We start from the raw sequence: 24,339 nt of genomic DNA on the forward strand, positions 1-24,339 counted from the left end.
GGGAGTGACTTTGTTGGTTATGACGAGACACCAATTCAAAACAAATCAGTGATGCTCTTTGTGTTTTTATTGTTATTGTATGTGTTATATGTAAATTATATATATATATATCCTTGTCTGAACTGTTTGCTGCAATGGTATATAAACCTAATTACTTTATTCCTTATGCTAATTATTTGTCCAACTAAGTCATTGCACTATGAGTTGCATCATTTAGAATGTAACCTGCACTTATATAGGACTCTCTGTACTGAATTTGCTTAGCTGTAAATTAAACACACTGAATCTAATCTAAGGTCCCTATCCTGACTATATTCAATAAATTCTTCATGCAACATGGACAGCTTCATGCCACATGAAAAAAGGTTACATTCTTAAGGTCCCAAACTTCCATATTTACAGTACATAGTTTTTATAGGAAAGCGTTCTTCTCGTCCCTAACCCCAACATATAGAGTAACATAACAGAAAAAATTCTGTCTTTGAATGTATGCATGATTGTAAAATTGGACAGATAGACGAATATTGAACTCCAAGGTCATACTGTACATATCATTTTCAAATCATGGTTTGGTCATGGTCAGTTCTGGTACCTTTTGACCTATTTCAAATTTAGAGGCTCATACAGTACATTGATTTAATGATGAGGATCAGTCTTCTTCAAAAGAAAATTCCTAATTTTTTGCCTGTTTAATTTTTTTTAACTTGTCAGGTAATACTTAAAATGTGAAGGACCTTTCACATTTCACAAGAAATTCCCAACTTTTTCCTGTTTAAAAACCTTTTAACTAGTCAGGTATCACTTAAAATGTGAATGAACTTTTTGAAGACACTTCAATTACCACATTCCTGCCCTGGCCTTAAATTTCACTCTCAGCTGGCTGTTACAGTGGCAAGCACTGGAAATTGAAAAACTACTGATGATCAGCCTGGGCTGTCTTTCTTCAGACAAATGAGCTTGGTATCTGCTACGTACAGCAGTGTTCTACAAACACGGTGTGTCTCATTACACAATATAAAACACAGTTTATACACTGCAGCCTAAATGTGCAAAGTCAGTTTGTATAGATAGTAAGAAATTTAAGATATAAAATTGGACTGACAAGTTAACAAATTCAATGAGTTTTTTTATTGGGTTCCTCACTGATTGTGTTTTTGTTGTTATATGCTGGTCAAAGGGAGAGCAATCAGTTAAACCCTTCAAGTAATTTGTGCACTAGCCTCCAAGCTTCTGCTACACTGGGTGAGTCTGAATATGAAGACTCGCAAGTGAGCTTTATTGAAGAGCAGTGGGCGAAGATTTTACACAGGCAGCATAGAAATAACAGGTTGTGTTCTGGAAATGAAAACCTCAACCAGCAAAAAATCAGGCATATTCAGGCAGAGGGGTTAATCCACTGCTTGAAAATTGATTTCAAGAAAACCTCTTGGAAATGAAGTAGTGATGGCAGGAATGCCAATGTACAAGGCAGTAACCCTAGTGAGATGAAACATGTCTATATTTTATCCCATAAGTAAAACCCAAATGGTCCTGTTATCACCAGGCTCAGTGATTCAGCCTTCAGGCTTGTAGCTGTGTCCTCCTGGGAGACTAGAAAAGAAGGCCTTCTATTGCGCTGTATCTGTGATGCCTTGTCCTGCGACGTGTGAACCTTGTTATCCCTTTTTAAATAATAAGGCACCACGCAGATCATCCATCAGCAGCAGGCAGGGTCGGCGCGATTCAATTAGGTCCTGATTGAAATTACATGCATGTCCTCTGAGGCTGTAAATAAAAGGACTGGCTGCCTTTGTGCTGCAGCTCCAGAAAGGCCTTGCCCTTTTGCATGCACAAGCATGCTTAACTAACAGGCACGCATGCTTATGACCGTGGCAGCTGGAATTTTCAGAGCATGAAGGTCAGTGTTGGTGAAAAGTTTGTTTGTAAAACTTCAGGCTTGACATTGCCCTTGTCAGATTGGGCAATTATGTGAACGAAGTATTAATATAAATGATTACATGTTATGGCCCTAGGCGGCATGGAGGCGCAGTGGTTAGCATTGCTGCCTCTCTGCGCTGGGGATCTGGGATGCTTACTGTGCGGAGTTTGTATGTTCTCCCTGGGCTCATGTGGGTTTCCTCAGTGTGCTCCAGTTTCCTCCCACAGTCCAAGGACATAGTGGTAGGTTGATTGGCTTCTGGGAGAATTGGCCCTGGTGTGAGTGTATATGTTTCTGTGTATGGATGTATCCTGTGATGGACTGGTGTGCTATTCAGGCTGTACCCCACCTTGCAACCATTGTTTGCAGGGATAGGCTCTAGTTCCCCTTCCACCCTGTATTAGATAAAGAGGTTAGAAAATGGATGGATGTTATGGTCACCGTGTATTTTATTTCCAATGTTGCATGAACAGAATACATACTGTAAAGAATTTGCTAATACACAGACAAAACAAGAGTGTATACCATCTGGTCTTGGCTTTCCATTGTCTCTGTGAGGTGCGATTCCAGTAGCACCACGCTAGCCCTGAGTTACATGAATGTAGCTGAATGACTTTATTAAATCGCAATAACCTCACTATAGTTCTTGAGACAGACATGCCTTCATATTTATAAACCCTTTAATTCTGCCAATCAGAAGGCAATGGTTTGCGTATTTGGATTAACACAGAACTGCTGCCTCTTACTAGATGGTATTTGGAGAACGCACTTTCAGGATGGAGTGATGACAAGGATAGCGAAAGTGCATTTAAAAAACAAGAAATGAAGGTATAAATATGACATCATAAGTAGCAATGCATATTTTAACATGCCGATTACAGGAACATGTCATGTGTAAATGTAGTTTACAGGAGGTAAGGAGAGTTACAATGTTAATATTTTGTTGTTAATGTGGAGGCCACGCTTCTTCCTGAAACACCATGTAACTGTTTCCTTCTGTTACAAGCTGACAGAATGGTCAATTAAAAATCTGTTGCTCTCCAGTTGTTTACCTAATTAGAATTAAGTTTGTTTTGCAGCTACTTTAGAGAACAGAGAACATACCATTCTGAGCCATCTTAGGTTCCTGAAGTATATTCCACCTGTATTTGTGAAGAAATACAGACCCTTAAATAACTTAGTACATTAAATGTATTGGCAAAATGAATCAAACGCAAATTGATATTTATATTTCCCAGATGAGCCAAGAGGATATTATTAATGTGCTGACAGCCTCTATGGCTTGAAAGTGGCTCTGCAGCCAGTCGAGGTGAAATATTACTTTGGTGAGAGGATGATATGGATTCCCTATTACTCCAGCAAAAAATAAAATGGAAGATCGATAGAAAATTACTCCAGGCCACGAGACGGTGGCAAAATTTGTTTTGGTCCTGAGAAAAAGCAGAGACCTTGTTTGTTTTCCCTATCCTTGCAGAACTATAACAAACCAGACAAAAATAAAAAGTGTGCTTTGATAAAAACAAAAAAGTCAAGCCCTATCAAACAGGAACAGGAGGAAGCATGGCATTCTTGATTCAGCTTTGATTCATATTCGTTTTCTTATCAAAGAGGACAAATTGACTGCTCCAGGCGGTTTGTGAAGACTTGTTGATATTTCTGATTATTTAACCAGTCTGACCTAACGCAGTGTGCAGCACAAAATTTATGTTGTTTTTTAATTAAAATAGATTAATATTAATCATCATTACAATCCTTGTCACTGTCAACTACTGGCCTAATTTTCTTTCTGTTGCCTTTTGCCACTCATTTCTTTTCCCTTTTTCGCAGTTTTCATGTTCTTTCCTCTCTTATCCTTCTCTATTTAGCTTCTCATTCTTTTCTCCTCCAGACAGCAGAAAGTTATTATTCCAGATTAATGGATGCTCTGATATCTTTCTCATCAGTGAAATTCTTTAGATCTTCAGCAGTTTAATTTGTGCCATGTGTCCACCTGCTCTACCAATGAAGTAATGTAATTGGGCAGTCTTGGATTTTTATTAGGAAGTCATTTGGGTTGTCAGGATATGAGCTGTTAATAGCTCAGGCCTTAGGCTTTCTGGCTAGGCATGTTGTATGACAGTGAAAGCGGAAACTCCACCACTAATTTGTAGCTGCCTTCTATCCATTAGCAGTTGCCTGGGCTCTAAACCAGTGGCTCTTGTTCTGTAAATACTGTCCAGATTAATGCCAGAAGAGGTTAAATGAATGCCTTTTAATCCCTGCATGCCATATTATCCAAACTTAATCTCATCAAACAGAGAGCTACAAAGCCTAATATTGCAGTGACCCTGAATAATCCCATGGAAGCTAGCTGTTATTAAATCATTTTTATGGGGTTTGGCGATTTTAACAGAATGACCATACTGTGACAAATTGCCATAGAACAAGCTCTTCATAGAGCATTGCAAAGGATGATCCTGTGATTGTGTCTGAATGTATTATACAGTACATGTAGTCTGGATGTGTTGCTCTGGAGTTGGAATGTGTTAAAACAACATCTCCTCACAAAGGAGTTTCCCACACATTTGCCACCCTTCTTCATGGGCACCTCCATAATGAACTAAATCAAGCTGTGAATTCTGTTTTATAAGTGTTGTCCTTTTTCCAAAGGTACTTAATTTAATATATCAGCTCTTTGCAGCTAAGTATTATATCAGTAGTTTGGTCAAACGCAAATTAAAGTTTATTTGACATAACTCACCTGGCTGAAGAAATTCCAATCTGACCATGAGGAGGAGACTCATAGAAACCTTTCTGCTCTGCAGGGAATGAACCAAGGAGATGCTGTAAGGTTGAAGATGAGTTAGAGGGAGAGGTGTGAGAAAGATGCACAAAAGGTTGACCAGGAGGCTAGATATTTATGTGAAGGAGAGCAGAGGTGGGCAAGATTATATTGTGACCTCTACCCAAACATTGGTTTAAAAAACCCATAGTTAGATTTTCTAAAATAAGGGAATACTTGAACATTGAGCTCTAAGAGACACACTCCCATGATGGTTCACCTTCCCAAACAATTGTCTTCAATGAACAAGACCTCTTCATGACTTTGAAGATCAGCTTCCATACAAAAGTTCAAAAAGAACAAGTGTCAGTTCAAAGGATGAATTGCAAGAATATTCCAGTCCGAATCAGGTTAAAATGACACCAGGCTAAAATGGAAAATGGGTGAAGTGTACAGTATGTCACAACATTCAAACATCAAAACTTCATCCCTAAAACACAGAACTGTATGTCACAAAACAACTTATGAGTTTCAATTCAACAGGGTACTTCCCTGTTTTTGGCACCGGGAGACTTTCTTCTTTTGTTTTAATTACTCAATGTACTATATCAGAGGAACCACAAAAGTTTAAAACTCATGTCTCAACCCCACATGGTGTGAAATCCATGATGTGGCTGTTCTCTTGTCTGCTGGTTGCTATTTTGCACTGGAGCCACCCATATTTGTCCAGAATTTGAATAATTTTGAGCAAATTCAGCAACAAAAAGCAACCCTGATCCCTTTAATGAGCAAGATGTGGGATGACATTGAACATCTCCACATGGTGTTACAAAAGGTTGAGAACCCAGCCTGTTCGCTCTTGCTTACATTGTTCAGCAGGCTGATTATATTTTGTCATAATCATCTATAGTGCCCTGCAATCCTGTAATCATTCACAAAATGCTAGCATGTGTGTAATGCAGCACAGTTGTGCCTTCAAGGGCACTATTTGTCCAACATCACACACACTCACTGAGGACACTCACTACTCAATGCGAGCTGCAGGTGCTCCCACTGCATCATGACTTTTCCCATCAGCATTGAGTTTCATCTTGCATCTCCCCGCTCAAGAACTCCCCAGTGCAGTTCACCAAACGGCAAGCTGGTCTGTGCATTCTGTTCAACTCCTTATAGTGTCTTCTAAAAACATAATAATGTTGTGAGAATTTGAAAGCAAAAATGAAAAAAAAATGCTGATATGGAACCGACCTAACAGATCTTTAAGCATGGAATAGCAAAAGCTAATGACTGCCTCCAAAAACTTGGGTTGATGTATTTGTTTGGACACCAGATGTGGATCCAGATGTTGCCAGTGTGGACCTGGGATGTTTCACAAGCTGACTGTGACTGTTAGTTCCCAAGTGGTGGCACATAATTGGCCCAAGTTAGGCTGGCATTGGACGGAATTGTTTTGGCTATGGTGCCCCCAGCTTGTCGTGCAATGGGACAACCTGTCAAGTGTTCGCAAGCCTGCAGTGATTTCAGCAAGGGCTGCAGCTTCTGATCGTAACTGCACTGTGGGTTTTGGGGACTCATGGTATGAGAACTGACAGATGGCTTGACAGGGCTATGTTGGAGGGTAGCAGTGAGATGATTCGATTGTTGGGTATTTAAACTGAAGGTCTAGAAAATGAAATTCGAAACTTTTAACAGAGAAATAATTCTACCCACAGTGTTGCATGCTTTTTCATGGAAATAAAACATTTCAAACCTTGTGTTCCACAATTTTGACTCATTTATAGCATTATAGAAAATCTGGAGTGAATGCTGTAGGAGGGAGAGATATCGTACTGTTTATTTCCACATAGGAAAGAGGTCTCACTGGTGAAAACAGTGGAAAAGAGAAAAGGAAAAGATTAGACCAAGCAGTTCTAAAACAATCTGATAGCTGATGAATGCCTGGCTGTTAAATAGCTTACGAGTAAGGAGCTCAGAGGTTTAATTCATGGGACGAGCCGTGTGCAATAGCTGATGCTAATCCCATTCCTTCAGAAAATTAATTTGGAAAAGAAGATCAGATAACAAGACATTTTTAAACAGGGAAAACTGACTAATAAATCAAAGACTGACTCCTGATGAAGCTCCTCTGACGTAGGGGCATTAACAGTTGTGCTCCTGGTATTTTTCGCAAACGATCTCCGGAGCGTTCGTAATGAATGGAGGCATTCATGCATTACAGCAGCTTCAATTTAACCCCCGCTATACCAGAGGAGACATGGAGCACAGGAAACAATTTTTATTTTGGAATTCAGTACAATCTGTATTCTACTCCAGGCAGATGCTGTATGATAATATTTGCTTCACAAAATATAATATAATCTTATATTTTCAGTTATAATGAAAAATCCAGTTCAAAATCCCAGGGAATAGTCAGCAAGAATTTGTCATTTTTTTATCATAGCCCTTTTGTGAGAGCTTCTGTTCTATTCAAATGGCAAAACAAAGCCATTATTTTTGGATGACATACAGAATGTGGTTTCAGATTTTTGTGCTGGCATATCAGCTGTGGGCTCAGGCATCAAAATGACTAGTTGTTTTTTTTTTTTTGTACTACAATAAATACTGGCATGCCTGCTCATTGTTGTTATCTTGATGGTCCAAGCACAAAAAGATGATCATAAGACATTGTATGAAAGGATTTTAAACAAGACAAGCCAATTCACCCTGTCATTCCCTTGTAGCTGGCAAAATTATCCTTTGTGTCCTTCATGAAGTCATGGCTTTAGCTCTCACCTGCAATATTTATTAACGGAACCCATTTGACTTAAAATGACTGTCCCAAGCATAAAAAAATATGCGAGGCAATTCCAAGATCAAAAAAAAGCAGATGCAAACACAGGAGTTTTAGATAGTCCTGCCTTGCGATTCATGGAAGGTCTGTCACAGATACTTATGCTGGAAGTTACTACTTCCTTTGTAGGATAGCTTGCCTACTATTTTTTGCTCTTTTCCAGAGACTTTACTATAATTACGCCATGAATTTAGTGTGCTTTACCATTGATGACATGCGCTATACCATGTACTTTACCACGATCAAAATATGCAGGTAAGCATTTCATTGTACCCAGGCACATATGACAATAAACTTGAACTTGATAACATACCAGAATATTTATCTGTCCCTTCTAATGATTTTTCATTTCACTTTATTCTGCTTTTACCTTGATATACCACAGTAAACCTTTAAAGCAGCTATACCACATAACTTGAGTGTTGAGAGAAAATTGTTGTGCTTGAGGAACTGAATAAATGATAGTAATAGTCCTAATTTAATTCAAGAAACCCCCCTTATACTGCTTGACAACCTCTTTCCATGTAATTAATCTCTGTCCACGCCTAGGTATTTTTTGCAGCTCTCCTTATGATGTTATGATGACACCACTATCCTAGTGTCTCTTCCAATACTGTTCCATTTCCCTATTCTTTCTACACTAGCTACAGCTTAAACCTGTACATGTGTCCTGTATTCTGTCCAGCTAATCTGAAGTATTCAGATAATTCAGATAATCTGAAACCCACAGTTCAAATGCAGTCAAGTGCTGTTCATCTGCTTTTTAAACCACCCAGTGTTAAGAACAATACTTCACCCAAGGAATAATATCACACAGGACCTACTTCATCTCCACATCAGTATCTGCTGATTTCCATATGGTAGTGAGTCTGCTCATCTATTGGTAATCGTGCCCTAATTTCCAGGGAAATGTCACTTTCCATCTTGACACCTTGACATCAGAACCAAAATACATTTCACTGGTTGGAGCCATCTATCTACACTAGCTGCTGAATTTGACTGCAAACTATAGGCTGGTTAATCACAACTCCTCCGAAATCTTTTCCAGATCTTCTTTGCTGTTTTTTTCTAACAGCACAAAGTCATCTGAATAGCTAAACTCCCAAACCACAAGACCACCAATTATACACCCACTGCAAGGTGGTATTTTTCCTATACATGTGATCTTTTTACATGGAACCACATCAGGGAGTTCATGTGCTTTTCATCCATAACCTTTTAATTTCTGGGTCCTTTACCTGCTTTTTTCCTTTGTACTTTCTCTATGATATTTTACAATGCCATCATTGCATCCATTGAGCACAGATCTATATTGTACCTATTCAATTAGAGGAAGAGCCTGATGCATGATGTCAGGTCTCTATACATCTGTAAGCTTGCAACATGTATACAACTCTCCCACAGTGCCCCTCCAAAGAAACATAATTATTATACATTTGTGCTCATGCAGATCTTCTCAGAAGCTTTCTTTGTGTCCCGGTTTTTTGGCGCAGTGCCTCCTTTAGTATTTCTTTAGATAGCAAATTTTTGCAACCAAAGTTTGGTGTGGTTTCCAGGAGGCTCAGGAGGAATCTAGCGTGAATAACTTCATCATTTCTTTTTCCTGTTTCTTTTAGATGTGCATAGGTTTGCATTGTGGCTGCTGAATATTACAGTTCTTGATGGTTATATTTGATTCTTTTAAAATTGCTCCCCATTCTGTTTCTTGCAATTTTTTTTCTAAAGGTTAATGTTATCTCCTTTTGCATTATGAAGGTGCTTGGTGTGATATTTTTTAAATTATGATTAAACTCTGGAGAGAAAAAGAAGAGGCTTGCTTGTCTCCTTGGGTCTCTCTGCCTCTTTCCATCAGCAAATGAGTCAGGTCACAATCCTACAAATGAGTTAAAACAGTGCCCAACCTCCGATTGGGCAAAGATCACTTTCTTTGGAGATTCAGCTTTCTTTGGAGGTCTTTCACTGTATGAAGAACCTACAGTCGCACCAAGAGTGTTTACAAATATGTAATCACTATTGAAATTTCCACCCTCTTGCAGAATGGACTTCTTAGAAATGAAAGTTTTTATGCAGATAAGCTCATCTGAAAAGAGTAATAAAATGCCCATGGATGATGCCAAAATTAAGAGAAGAAAGAGGAGTCTAAAGAAAATCTAAAGAAAAGAAAGGGTAAGCAGAAATCCCTACACATCAAAGGAAAAAGTAAAGGTTTATTCTATGCTGAAAAGAGAAGAAAATGTAGATTTATAGATTTTAAAGAATATACTGTATGCCATGTCCTGTTCAAAATGGTCTGGCTACACAGAGAGGCTCAAGTGTTGAGTTTATAATATATTGGCCAGTAAGTATATATACAGTATTCCATGGTATTTTTCCATGTATATTACAAGGGGAACTGGGAGCCATTCAGAGGAATGTCTGCCAGAAACATTACCGACAATTTTAAGGGAAACAGAAATCTTCCTTTTTCAAGAACTTTACACCTCAACCCACTGCTTTTCTAAACACTTCTCTAGTCTTAACTGGATCCATCGAGGGGGCAAACTCTGAGTATCTGCTGTGGCAAGGTGGCGCAATTAGTCCAGAGCTATCCATGCACGAAACAATTAAAAAATAAAAAGAACATTAAGAAATGACAAACTGCAAGAAGGATCAGAGAACAAGTCACGTACGGGCTTTTCTTTCTGAGCAAGTGAAGCCCACTGGCTCTCTCCTGGGACAAGACAGAGCAGCAGCGCATGGCTTACCTGTCAGAGACATACAGGAGAGCGAGGGAGAAGCAGAGGGGTGAAACAAGAAGGCCACAACCATTTGTGTATGAAGAAGAAGAGAAAATCATACAATTCTGAAAAGAGAACTCAAGTACAGCATACAGCTAGCTAATTAATTAGGTGTCTGCCTTCTTGTAACAATCCTTTTTAATAACCTCACAGCAGAACTCTTTCTCTTTTACCTAATTTTTAGGCAGGGTTACAAAAAATGTTTTAACATCCTGGGAGAGTTTTTCATGAAAGTCTGGGAGACATAATAACAAATAACTTTCACCCCTGCTATTCACTACATCACTTCCCAAAAAGCTATGAAGACCACAGGAAGGTCTTCTCTCTTCCTTGCCTTTCTGTATCCTTTTTCAAACCATCTTAACCTGTGCAGTCACCTCCCTGGTTAATTCCTCATTCTGCAAGTTAAGCATCCTAACTTCCTTATCCTCTGGCCAGGGGGTTGACCCTCAGCTAAGCAAGTTAATTCACAGATTTGTATGTCTAAATTCTCAAAAAAAACATTCTTAAATACATTTTCATGTTGATTGTTAATGAATTCTTTTAATGTAGTGAATTTCAGTCTTTTTTTTTTGCTTTTGATAAATCATTAATTCTAAATTTCTCATATTCAGTCAGAACAATCTGAATCAAAACAGAGAAATTTAGGTCTGAAAAGAACTTCCTTTCACAAAGAGTGGTTGATGTTTGGATCAAATTACCATGGATCAAAATGTCTTTGAATCCTTTCTTAATTGGTAAACTTTCTTACAGTATGTTTTAAAGAAGGTTATGTTTCTGTGTTTATATCTGTAGTGATACGTATACAGTTTTTGTGTTTAAATCTGTAGTGATCTCATGTAGGGATTTCTCACATGCACAGTTTGAGTATATATTAAGAGTAATAATAGCAGGTTGTTGTTCTCTTCAGCAAGGGTGCTCACAACAAATCTGTATCTCAATCTGCTACACTGCTCAGTCTTATGAGGTTAATCAAAACATACTGATCTTACATCTAGTCTCGTGTGAATTTTTTTATGTAATTGTTTTGTCTGTTAAATATTGTTTCTAAAGACAAAGGTGACACTCAAAATGAATGTATAATATTCCTACCCACCCATTTTTGAAAAGAAACTCATTCCTGCTAAGTCGCTGTACCTGTCTTTAACAAAAAAAACAATGTAACAGTATTACAGTAGTCTACAGACTTCTATATGCATTGATGATTATGTCATGTTTGTCTAGATCTATGAGAAAAGTGAATTGCACTATTTAATTTTAACAGCCTCCCCTAACCTGAGGTCTTGCTCTCCATAACATTTCAAAGTCCCTCTAAATCCCTTCCTGCTGTTCAGATTCATTCAGGCATCGTATTTAAACAGGGGGAAACTGACGAGATGCTCCTGTCTGTGCTGCTTTCAGCTTCACAGTGACTTAAATTCCTAAGCCCTGATTAAAGATGCCTCAGCCATTAACTGGCAATCTTAGCTGGCTTAACAAAGCTTCAGGGGTCCTTGGTTCACCATTACAGGCGGAAACAAGTCATTTAGACAGAGGGAGATGGAACTGCAGTCTGACAGCAAATAGAGCAGTTTAAGCTGGCAAGACGAGTAATGTAGTGTCAAATCTTTTATTTTTAGGAAGCTTTTGCGTTTTAAGAACATAGCAAGAGATTCTGTCTGGTTTCATCTTTTAAAAAAAGCTTGTATTTTTAGCCAAATCTCCTTGCCTTCGACAGTTTAGACATTTACTAATAATATCACTGGAGCTTAACATTGGGTACAGGAAGCTCTTGTAAGTAATTCTGGTCTTCTGGTTTCAGTGGAGACCTAGGTCATGCATTTAAGTAAATTGTTTGTTTTTTTTTCATTTTCACTAACAGGTCCCATTCTTCTGTCTTTGCAGCTATGGCGATATGGTGCCGAAGACAATCGCAGGAAAGATTTTTGGCTCCATCTGCTCCCTGAGTGGGGTTTTGGTAATAGCCCTGCCTGTCCCTGTCATTGTGTCCAACTTTAGCCGAATTTATCACCAGAACCAGAGAGCAGATAAACGCCGGGCGCAGAAGGTACAGGTGAATATGATTTAATATTTGATGAGCTCTCACGTCCGTCAGGGTGATACTGGTAAAGTTTTTTTAACATCTTTATCTCCGTTACTTTTATGCGAGTGGGCTGATGGATCTTAGGAACTAGACACCTGAGTAGGCTGCTAAAGTAACTCTCCTTCTGGTTCTATAAGAATGTATGACTGCTTCCCAATGGGTGTCTGTGTATCTGTCTGTGTGTACAGTACTGTACATGTGTGTTACAGAACTCTTGTAGTACAATGTTGCACCAATTTCCAATTTTACAAGATGCAAGCTGAAAATTGTCCTGATTAAGCTGAAAATGATTGTATTTACAGTAATTCATTTTTATCTTCACATTATTGTCTATACAAATGTACTTTAATTAAGGTAGCAGACTTAGAAATATCTAAGTCCTAGTGTTGGCTTTTATATATACTTAAGAGCTTACAGCTCAAACAACTGAATTATACTGTACCAATCCTCTGCTTTTCTCTTTTGTTTCTTCTATTGATATCAAATGGGACTCTTCTCCCAAAAGGACAATGATAAACTGGGGCTCTTGTGTTACATTGTAACCCAATCCTGAGACCCCACTAAGGAGGTGTCCAGAGAAGCATAGGGTCCCCAGGAGCTTGAGAAATCACTGCAATCTTCTGAACATACAGGCCGGGCAAACAGGAGATCTGGCTGTGCAGTCTGATTGAAAGATGCTCGGCTATCTTCTCTTACATGAAGGGTATCCCTAACACTCATTAGCAATAAGGCTCATTTGTTTATATACACTAATGAAGTGTTAAAGGAGTATTACGTGCTGGCTATGAAGGGCATATAGAGCTCAGACCTGGTTAATTAACATGCCCCAAATCAAGAAGGCTTGTAAAGGTGACTCAGTGTTAATAATGTTTTGCAGAAGTAAAAAGATTTTTTCCAGCCATTAACCTAATGGCTCTATTCAGAAGCACTTTTTAATTTGACTATAGATTCATTTTATGCATGGCCACCCCTCCAATACTCCCCACCCCCTTGAAAGAAGGTTATGTAAGACATTATTTTAATAACTTAAGAAAGGTTACAAAAGAGAGGATGTTATTTAGCCCATCTAGCCCATTTAGTGATTACAGTCAAAAGCATAAGTCCTGGGACAGCAAAATGAAATTTGTCATTTTGCTGTGTACTAATGAAATGTGTATTTCAGAGCAAAAGATTATGCATGATGTGTATCACAAGTATAGAAATTCAGCTTTGGTTTCTAGATATTGCGTTGCATGCTTGTTTAGCCATGTTAGAACAAAGTCATTTGCTGTGTTCAGTCCCCCAATTTCAGGTGAGTACAAGCTATTGAGACAAATGACTTATAGGTGTTTCTAATTGCTCAAGTGTTGTATGTTGTGAAAACATGTAAAAAAATGACTCTAAACTCATTGGGAAGAAATTCATTCTGCAACAGGACCCAAAACATACTGCACACTTAACCAAGGTGTGCATTGAAGAAGTGGAAACTTTTGAACTGACAAAGTTAATCTCCTGATCGGAATCCTTTTGAGCATGTATTTTACTTGTTGGTGAAGAAACTAAAGTCAGAAAACCTCCAAAACAATAATTGAAAATGGCTGCAGTTAAAGTGTAACCAAGAATCTCACGTCTGCTGACAAAAACATTTTGGTTTTACCATGGTTTAATGTGTGTGTAAAAAATACCCTGTACTTTTGCCTTATGTTTATCTTTTGGCCAGAAATGCAGATTTGAATTGTGCACAGTAAAAATGACAACTTTCACTTCACTGCCCCAATACTCGTGCTTTTTCCTGTCGTAGCTGATCGATCAGAGGCTCTCCTTTGCCTATTTCTTGAAAGAAGCCAGAGTATTGGCTTCAAAAGCATAGTTGGGCAGCTTGTTTCAGACTCCCATAAACCTTTGAGTATGAAAACATTTTGAAGTGGCTTGTTATTGTTATGTCATGGTCTCAAAACTAAAAATAGGCAGCAGTATTTTTTTAAATCACCTGAGGATATGCCAGTGCTCTGGTCTACTGTATAGCTGTGTTACTGGACAAAAGACTAAATATACAGTAATATACTGGTCTATTGTCCAGCCACACAGCTGCCTGTACAAAGTGATTTATAGACTGTCATGAGAAACAAGGTCAGTGCCTACAGTCTTGTGTTTTCATATAAGTGTAGCAGGCCTGCTTTTCTTTCATTTGCCAAGATTCTTAATGGCCTGAGACTGGAGGTTTTTGCCATGACTGCAACAGAAGTGCAGCTGAAGGTTTAACTGTCAGGACAGCGATTGTATTGCCTAAGACAGACACATTCACTGAGATAATCTTCAATAGCTCCACAGAGCACAATTTAAGGCAATAGTGACAAAAGATTTCATAACATGGAAACTGGCATGTAAGTCATTATATTTTTTTGTGGTATAAGATCAGACATGTTGTGGCAAAAATGCAAGGCTGTCCTTTTAAAGCCTTTTAAAGCCTACTGCAGCAGCAAATCATCTCTTGCCCTGAGCCAAATTAACATGGGGGAATCATCCCCCCCGAAAGATAAGCTATTTCATTTCTCATAAGTGTTTGTTATTGCATAATTAACTTTATTCTAATTGTCTGTAAAATTGCCAAGGGTCCATTGCCTTGCTTCTCATTTTAACGAGTTATGGCAGCTAAAGATGAATCAATTCGACAGTAAATTAGGTTGGCAAAAAACAAGACAATGTATGTTTTTTATTTCTCATTGAATCACTGTCATTGACAAATTAGGGAGGGAGTGAAATCCAATGATCGTTTGGCGAGGATATCTAATTAGCCTGATATGTATTTGTTGTTTTACACAGTAAGAGTGTAAATTATTTCATGGTGCAGAGCCACCAAAATACATCTTCTGTAGTTTTTTTTTTCTTTTGCCTCATTCATGCACAAAAACGTAAAAAAAAAAAAGAAAATCTATAAATAGAAGTAATGTATGATTATTTTTTATGTTTCTGCAAAAAAAGCAGGGTTGAATAAAATGAATGGTAGAGGATCTGTAGTACATGAAGGTTTCATTAGGCTTGTTTGTTACTTCACAGGGTGATTATGAATGGTAACGAGAATGGATATTTTAAAAGACAAATTAGTTACTGCATCTTTGTAAGGGATCAGTTGTCCCCATTTCAACATAGAAGCTTTTGAATATGTTCTGTGAACTTATCCAGCTTTGCACAGGTTTGCAAGCTTGCTGCAGGTTTAGGGATAATCTGATACGGACAGAAAACAATTTCACATTTTATCTGCACACAATGTTGTCTCCCTGCTCCACCTAACGTTAAGATTTTTCGTTGTTCACGTGAGATGTAGCTCACAACAACATTGTTTTTTACAGTATCTGTTTGTCTTATTTAGCAAGTGTAACACCTTCACAGAGGCCATATATAGCTCTATAAAAGCATTTGTAATCATTTTTCATTATTGCTCCAAGAGACATAAGATATATAAATATATTGAAAACAAATACATTACTTTTTTGCAGTAGAAGACATATCATAGGATTAAGATTAGAATTAATATTTGTGTTACAGTTAGTGACATTATGTCTATAATGTTAGGTCATTTTTCTAATAGATCTAACAGTTATTAGTTATGTAGGTCTATTAGAAAAATGGTGATAAAGACTAAATACATAAATCTTTACTACTTCCATAAAAGATTTCTTCAGCACTATCTGTTTTCACAAGTGGATGTGCAGAGAACATGCTGTCATGTCTTGAGCAGATCTGAAAAGATATGAAAAAAACTACCAAATCTGGAAATCATCAGTCATGTCCAAAAGGACCCATCCCATAACATGATAGGAAAAGAAATCACATTCTAAATTTTAGGGCAATCTGATGCAATTTGACAAATAGTGCAATTATCAAACCAAACCACTAGTGTTTCAGTGAGAAAACAAACTGTCACCTGAGTGAGGACCTATTATCTCCATCATCAAATGATTTCCAGTGAGAGATTCAGCAGATAAAGGCTGAACCCTATATCCCTATATCCAGAGATTGAAGGTTCAAATCTGCGTTGCGGTATTAGCTGAGTATACAGTACTTAAGGGATGGCCCACAATCAGCCAAACTCAACCATGGTTAGCAAGTTTCAAAGTTGAGTTTCATCAGCTACTGTAGATGCTCAAATGCAACTCCTGTGTAAATTTGAAATTGATATTTGTATGTATATTGATAATTTATAGTCTATCAGGGAGGTACAGTATACATAGTCTATGGTCACAGCACTAATAAATGTAACTTGGCCTATCCATGAGCAGTTTGCACCAGGGAACACAACCTGTTTACACCAAATGGGCAAAAATATTTCAAGTGATTTTGGACAACTTCAAATGTTTTTTTATGATTTCAAGTGTAAAATGAGATTCACCTTTTACCCTTCTCATATTTCATTTCTGTTGTGTTTTTCAGCTTTTTTGCACTTGCTCTGTCTAGATTTGCAACCTGTCAGCTTTTACAATTTCTTAGAGAAAAAAAAAGCAAGAGTAAATGTTGCTCAGGAGCCAAAAGCGATCAAAAGCAGCTCTTCATGGTGCAGGCAGGTGATAGAAGGGCAGGAGAGAGAGAGGCCTTAATGGGGCTTTCTTTCCACAAATAACTCCCTGGAATGAATTCAACTGAGAGAACAGTCTGTCTCCTCACCTCCTCACCTCCTTCCTTGCCCTCTCAGCCAGCCCTCCAAGGAGAATCCAGCTCTCTGCCTCTGAAGGCGCTGAGAACTATAGCAATAAGCAACTGGAAGGGGGAAATAGATCAGATTCCCATTGCACAGTGGTAGGATCCATTTCAGGATTTCAATAGCTGCATGATATTGCCAAAATTTCTACAAGAGGTGCTGGAGATTATTTTGAGATTATTGTCTTATTAATGAGTGAATTTGCATAATGAAAGAGGTATTTGTTAGACTTTGGGTTCCATTAGTACATTATGGGTATGAATATTAATTAGCCCTTGCTAAACCACAAAATGTTAGACACAAAACCATCTTACAACTTTTGCCTAATATTATATACTGCATGTACATGGCATGTGATTGATTGTGTGTGTTAATACATAAGAACATAAAAGTAATCAAGCACGACAGCAGACTTCCTCTGTATAACTAAAACACTTCAGGACTTCTAGATCTGCAAGATGTAAAACTCTCATACTCTGATTTAACATTCCTGTCTAGTGTAGGTGCTAAACCCTGACAAAGAACAAAAGATTTAAAAGTTTTAAAGATCTCACAGAACCTCCTTCATTTATTCTTTATATTTTAAAGACTTCCACTGAGTCCCCACCTTAGTCCTTGTTTGCTGCATATATGTAAATGACTTTAGACAGCTGTCATCAGTCAATGAGACATCTTGTGAGAGCAGACATGATTAAATTCCATATTCTCCACCTATGTTTGAGCCTGTGCTACAGTCTCAATCCTAATCACCAGCCGAGAGCTCTCACATTAATTTTATCACGACTCATAAATTTATCATTGGTACTCTAATTACTTAGCACTTCTGTTTTTTAATGAATTCCATTTCGTTCTTCAGAATTGTTAAATTCTGAACATTGACAGCATCATACCTTTCCTGTTAGTTATACGTTGTCATTAAAAGCTGAATGCATTTTATTAATCTTCACTTTTCTGGAACCCACTATAATTTAGTACTGATGGTCTGTAATGAAGACGTTACTTATATCTTCTGTACTTTAGTATGTGGTATGTGAAATATATATAGTACCTGAAACAGGTCTAACATGCTGATCCTTGTATGAGAAATTAGAGTAATTATTGTTATGATAGCAAGGTTGTTTCATGTTTCTATTAAAACTGTTTTGCATGTTTTAATGTTGAAAATGTAAGTTTAAAAACAAGGTTGGCACTTATGTTTTACCGCCTCGAAACCTGTGACATTGTTTTGACGCTGAGTTTTCTCATTCTGTCAACAGGACTATTCAGCAGTTTAAAAGCTTAGGAACAGTTGAAAAGTGAACAGTCATTTTGGTCTCTTTTATTAGGACAAGTTTATTTCCCCCAAAGTAATGTTTATGAAAGGTATTCACAACATCAACATGTTTGAACTAATTTATTTTCAAGCCCAGACATACAGTACACACTCTTATCTTAAAAACCTTCAGTCCCCAGGACAGGGTAATTACCACTCACTCAGATGATTGAATGTTTAATAAACTTCAAAGAGGTATCAGTCATGAGAACAGCTTATTAAAACATAATGAATTACATTAAGTTAATTAGCAAACAAGCTTGTTTCATATAAAAGGTTTCTACTTCCGCCCAATCTGGAGTTACTGACAATGTCAGTCACCCAGTCAGCTCACCTGTGTCAAAATCAAGCCAGATCTAGGAGACAAGTGAATTTCATAAGCACATCCTTCCCTACCTGCACTGTCAACCTCTCATTCCTCTTAACACTTTGAGTCTATAGCACAGACAACAGTTCGACGTGTGAGCTACATATACTGTACATAACTGACATAACTCTTGTTGATAACACTACAAAGTTCCTGCCTGACTAAGGGGGGTGGGGGGGGTGGCTGTAGCACAGCAGCCACAGCTTGCTTTGAGCACATCCTAGTTCAGATAGCCCAGATAATAGCACAAAGCACCTAATAACAAGTCTCAGGCTCAAACCATTGACATCTGTGCTAAAATGAGGCGAAGGAGAGATGGGGGGAATTGGCATGAGATTACTGTACCTAGACAATGGAGAACATTTAAATCTACTATTATCGCAGTGGGAGATAATGATAAAAACATGACTGCTTTTGTTTGTGGATTGAGCAAGGATAGTATTTTACAGAGCCAGAATAATATAAAGAGGTATAGGCCAGTGAAACCCATGATTCCATTTTCTTTCACATAATTACATTTTAAAGTTGCTATTATTGTCCACTGCACATAGGGAGTAGTAAAAACTGCATACTACTGTTATTTATCTAGTTTATCTATGCTGTTTATATGAAATGAGCAACTTAAAGCCCAAGGAGAAAAATACATATAACTTTCTTCATTATTTTAAATGAGTCACTGGACTCTTGGCTTCATCTGTTCTGATAGCTAGCATACTAGCAATGAGCAATGCAAACTCAATCTTTATTTTTTAAATACCATTTGCGTTATCATTAACTGTCCTGATGGAAGTAAAAGTTTTTCTTTCTGCTGATTTAGTTATTACATAAGTACTTTACCATTATGTCTAGTTAATATTTCCAGTAACAGCAGCAGCGTGAGAGCACTGTCAGTGTGCAGTCGAACTCTAGTAAATATTAGCCTTACCGCTACAGATGTTAGCTCCTCTCACTTATTGTATCATGTCTTCTTCCACTTGTTTTACAGGGAAGGAAATTTGTTCACACATACTGCCTCCACATCTACTGCTCTGCCAAACCTTTGATCTTGGTCATATATACATATAGTTTGCTTCAATCACAGCTCCCAGCTCCAGAAAGTTATCCATTTCGAATGGGCAACTTCAGCTATGACCCCCGGTTTGCCAAGGCCCATGTGCCCATATGTGTAGTGATAAGACAGCAAAAATATCTCAATTTTTCCCTCGCTTGCCAAGTCTCCCTCTCATCCATCTTCATCCAGAGCTAATATTTAACTTATTCAGGCTCCCATTTCAATTAAACTGCCATCTGGGGCTCCGTTTAGTAGAATGTACAATGTACCCTTCACTCTCCCTGCACAAAACAAATCCTGCATCACAGAGCTCACAGGCAAAACCAGACCTGCACCAGAAGGTGTCACTCCAAATATTGGGACCCCACCCCACCTGCCTATATCAAACAAATAGGCTTCTAATGGCAGAAATGTACTTATGTCCTGGAAAGAATGGGACATAAGTTCTTATCTTATGGGTCCAGAAAAATTCACAAAGGTCAATCCTATTGGAACCAGTGGAACGTGTAGTTTCCACACACTATTTTCCTCACAGTCACAACTGGAGAAGATCATGCTAAAAGAATGGAATATAGAATGGATCCTGTGCCGGACACAATTTAAAGCCTTGCAGAATACATACAGTCCTGTTCAAGCAGTTCTTGCTGCTCTTAGCAGTCAAAATCATTCTTTGGTGGGGTTCCTAATATTATATCCAGAGAGTTTCGCAGCAGTGTTGATTTGATCATGCTAGCTGGATTGTTCGGATTAACCAGCATGCCCCACTCCCCCCACATAACCCACCACACCCCCAATTAGTCTCCAGTTTAACTCCATGTCTTAATCAACACAGTCTGCAAGCATCAGCCTCTGCCACATGCAGGAGTGAATGTTTACTAATAGTACAAAAAAGTACTTAGTGTAGAGTAGTCATCAAATTTAATCACAGCTGAAAAACTATAACACATAGCATCGTTTCAAACAGAGGAGGCGATACTTATTTATGAACAACTGGTTCAAAATTCTGCAGGTTAGAAAACTTGAAATGCATTTCATTTCAATATAGTAGGGCTCTAATGTTCTTCCCGAGTGTCTCTTGCTTTTCTTACCAAAGGATCTCCAAATACTTTGGATACACAGAAGGAGTGAACCCTTTTCAGCCATGACTGAAATGCAGCACCCACCTGGGTGACCCACAGGATCCATTCTCTGCCATGCATCCCATTACACAACAGATCAGGTGGAGAAATGAGAAATTCAGACCTAGAGTGGAATTTAAAATGAATTCCAGGGAGAACAGCCCAAACAGTGCCATGGGATCTTTGATAACCCCAGAAACTTATTTAAACATCTCTTGAGATGGACATCATATGACATAGTGTCTCCAGTCACCAAAGTGGCACATTGATTGGATATTGTGGGTCAGATGCAAGGGCACCACCTACGCTCAGATTTTTTGATGACTAGTGGCTGAACAATACACTTCATTCATTTATAACAAACAAAATCATTGACACTGATGTATCCATTAATCCACCAAGTATTTATGTGTAACCTGACTTTGTTAACAACAGTGCAATACCTTAGTAATTAAGTAATCTGTTAGTTGATCTCAGGTAGTACAATATTATTAAGTCTATGTTCTGTTTATGTATTACTTTATGTGTTATAAAGGTTTTCTAAATACAATACACTAATCTAAGCTAAAAATAACAGAAGCAGAAAAAGCCTTGTTAAGAAAACAAAGTACATTTTCTAACTTTTCTCTCTTTAACTCTGTTCTTATTTTTTTAAATCCATCTCTCTTCATAATTGAAATTCTTTTATTACTATCATCAAAGCACAGAACATTGAAGAGAGTGCCACTCTCTGGACCAAGTTTACGATAATTGATACTTTTCTCAGTTTTTATTAAATCAGATAGAGGTCATCCTTGAAAAGGCCTTGAGGATGCCACCCTTTCATCTTCTGTATTCTCCAGACAAGTCCTGAAAAGCTGCTATGTGCCTTTTGAAATCTTAAAACTCCTATCTGTTAAATCACAATTCAGATTGGCCGAGGTCTAACTCTTTGTCAGCACTCCATAGGATGTACGCCCAATTATTCTCACACAAGGTCACCTTCTACAAAGGAATTTGTCTCGCATTGCACACTAATTTTAAAACGTTATTATACAAGTTGGATTTTCAAATATTTTTAAAATATTTCCTTTATAAATTTCTTAGTTTTGGGTATGGTAAAAAAATGGAAGTAAAATTTAAAGAATAGCCTTTATCACAGTCTATTTCTTTAAATTGAATCAGATCATTTCAAGATATGCAACCTTACGTAGAAATCCACGGTGGCAGAAAAACGTTTTTAATGACGCGTCATTCAACTTTTGCAATCCAGAATGTTTGTCTTTGCAAAACTTGCTGCTTCCTGGCTGTTGTGATGCGGTCCCTAAGATGTGGTGTGAGGAGTCTGTCACCCACAAAGATGCCCCAGTACACCAGGGAGACTTAATTTCCTACAACAAAAACAACAAATTAAATATAACCTTTTGTATTAGTGCACAGGCAGCAGAGGCCACCTCTTTCTGATGTTATCTCAAAACCAAGCAAAAAATAAACAAAAATGCAAAACACGAAAAGATTAAAAGATTTCAACTAAAATATTTGATTGCAACTCTTATACAGCAAATAATCAGAAAATAAGCAAAATCACAGTTCTTCGCTACAACAGAGAAAACTACCAGCCTGAACCTTGGGGCTAAACTGCCTTGGGGAATGGAGAAACAATCAGACCCAACTGTGTCCTCTATCGAATGCCCATAACTGAAGACTGAAGAAGGAGGGTTTATCACCTGTCCCACCATCTGGGATCCCACATACGGAGCTATAGATCATAGCACTCACATTTTCACAATCATTTACCATAATATAATCAAGTTCAAGTTCAAGTTTATTGTCATTATACTCATATACAGGTATATGGTATAACGAAATGCTATTTAGCTAGCTCTCAGACGATAAGTAGCATAAAAAACTACAATATAATTGTATAATAAAAGGAAGACAGAGACAACAGGCAGTGTGCAAAACAACAACAGGCAATGTGCAAAACAACAAAAGGTAACAGGCAATGTGCAAATCAACATCAGATGTGCAAAAACATACATCAACAGAATGAAATAAAGGATAGAAAAAGTATGGGGAGTGAGCTTTTTGACATGTAAGGTAGAGGTAGATTTCAATGTGTGTTTGAGGTTATGGTAAGAAAGAAGGCACTGTGAGGTTCAGATTGTAGGTGAGAGAGGCTGGGAGTTTAATAGTTTGATAAAAACTGTAAAAACTGTCTCTGAGTCTGGTAGTCCGGGCCCGAATGCTCCCCGGTACTGTTTTCCACATGGTAGAGGGTCATACAGTCTGTTGCTGGGGTGTGTGGGGTCTTTGATGATGCTTAGAGCTTTCCTCAAGCACTGTCTGTCATAAATGTCCTGTATAGATGGGAGGGCAACCCCAGTGATGGACTGGGCAGTTTTCACCACCCGCTGTAGGGCTTTGCGGTCGGCAATACTGCAGTTGCCATACCACACTGTGATGCAACCTGTCAGTGTGCTTTCAACCGTCTTAGGAAGTACAGGCGCTGTTGCGCTTTCTTAATCAGACAGGTGGCATTGAGAGACCATGTGAGGTCCTCTGTGATATTGACGCCAAGGAATTTAAAGTTACTGACCCTTTCCACTTCAGTCCCGTTGATGTGGATAGGGGCATGTCCATTTTGCAGTTTCCTGAAATCAACGATCAGCTCCTTGGTTTTGCTGACGTTGAGGGTGAGGTTGTTGTCTTCACACCACATTGTAAGGAGATTGACCTCCTCCCTGTAGGCCCTCTCATCATTGTCTGTGATCAGACCTACAACTGTGGTGTCATCGGCAAACTTGATGATGGAGTTGGTGTTGTGTTTGGCCTTACAGTCATGGGTGTAGAGGGAGTAGAGTAATGGACTAAGCACACTCTGGACTAAGTGTTCAGAGTTAGTGTGCCGGAGGTATGATTTCCAAGCCTGACAGCCTGAGGTCTGCCTGTCAGAAAGTCTCGAATCCAGTTGCAGAGGGTGGTGTTGAGACCCAGACAATGTATTTCCCTTCATTGTGGTTTTTCTGTTTCTTTTCTTTTATAAATCTTAGTTCCATAATTTGCTTTGTCTTTTTATCAGCTTGAATGCAGGGGGTAGGCTCCTGTTTAGCTTCAAAATGGGGGACCCCCTCATCTGCACTGGTATTCTGGTATCATTTGATTCAACTGAAAAATACTAGTATAAAACTGCTTTTTGCAGGGACAAATGCCCCCCCTCCCCAGCTCCCCACTCATTTTCTCCTGCCTTGTGAAGCAGCAGAGTAACAGAGTTAAGCACACCACCAGCACGCTGAAAGCCATCAATCACTCAGAGAGAATGGGTAAACACGGAGAGATAGCAAGACCCAGGATGAAAGAAAATGACCCATTTATGAAAATCAGCTCAGTAATAAGGCTTGAGGCAGACTGCTCATATGTGACACCCAGTTCTTTTTTTTCACAGAAAAATGGCCCCTGCCTTTTAAT

At 38.3% G+C, this 24,339-nt stretch overlaps 1 protein-coding gene across 1 annotated transcript in view; it reads left to right on the top strand.

Moving 5' to 3' along the window:
- Positions 1 to 24,339, top strand: part of kcnd3 (potassium voltage-gated channel, Shal-related subfamily, member 3) — a 146,931-nt gene that overhangs the window by 108,595 nt on the left and 13,997 nt on the right. The window contains exon 3 of the mRNA XM_088920486.1: positions 12,171 to 12,339. Coding sequence (XP_088776612.1) covers positions 12,171 to 12,339 — 169 coding nt within the window. The remainder of the gene's footprint in view (positions 1 to 12,170; positions 12,340 to 24,339) is intronic.

Source organism: Atractosteus spatula, chromosome 7, assembly GCF_055471065.1.
Source record: "Atractosteus spatula isolate fAtrSpa1 chromosome 7, fAtrSpa1.hap1, whole genome shotgun sequence".
Taxonomy (NCBI): domain Eukaryota; kingdom Metazoa; phylum Chordata; class Actinopteri; order Semionotiformes; family Lepisosteidae; genus Atractosteus; species Atractosteus spatula.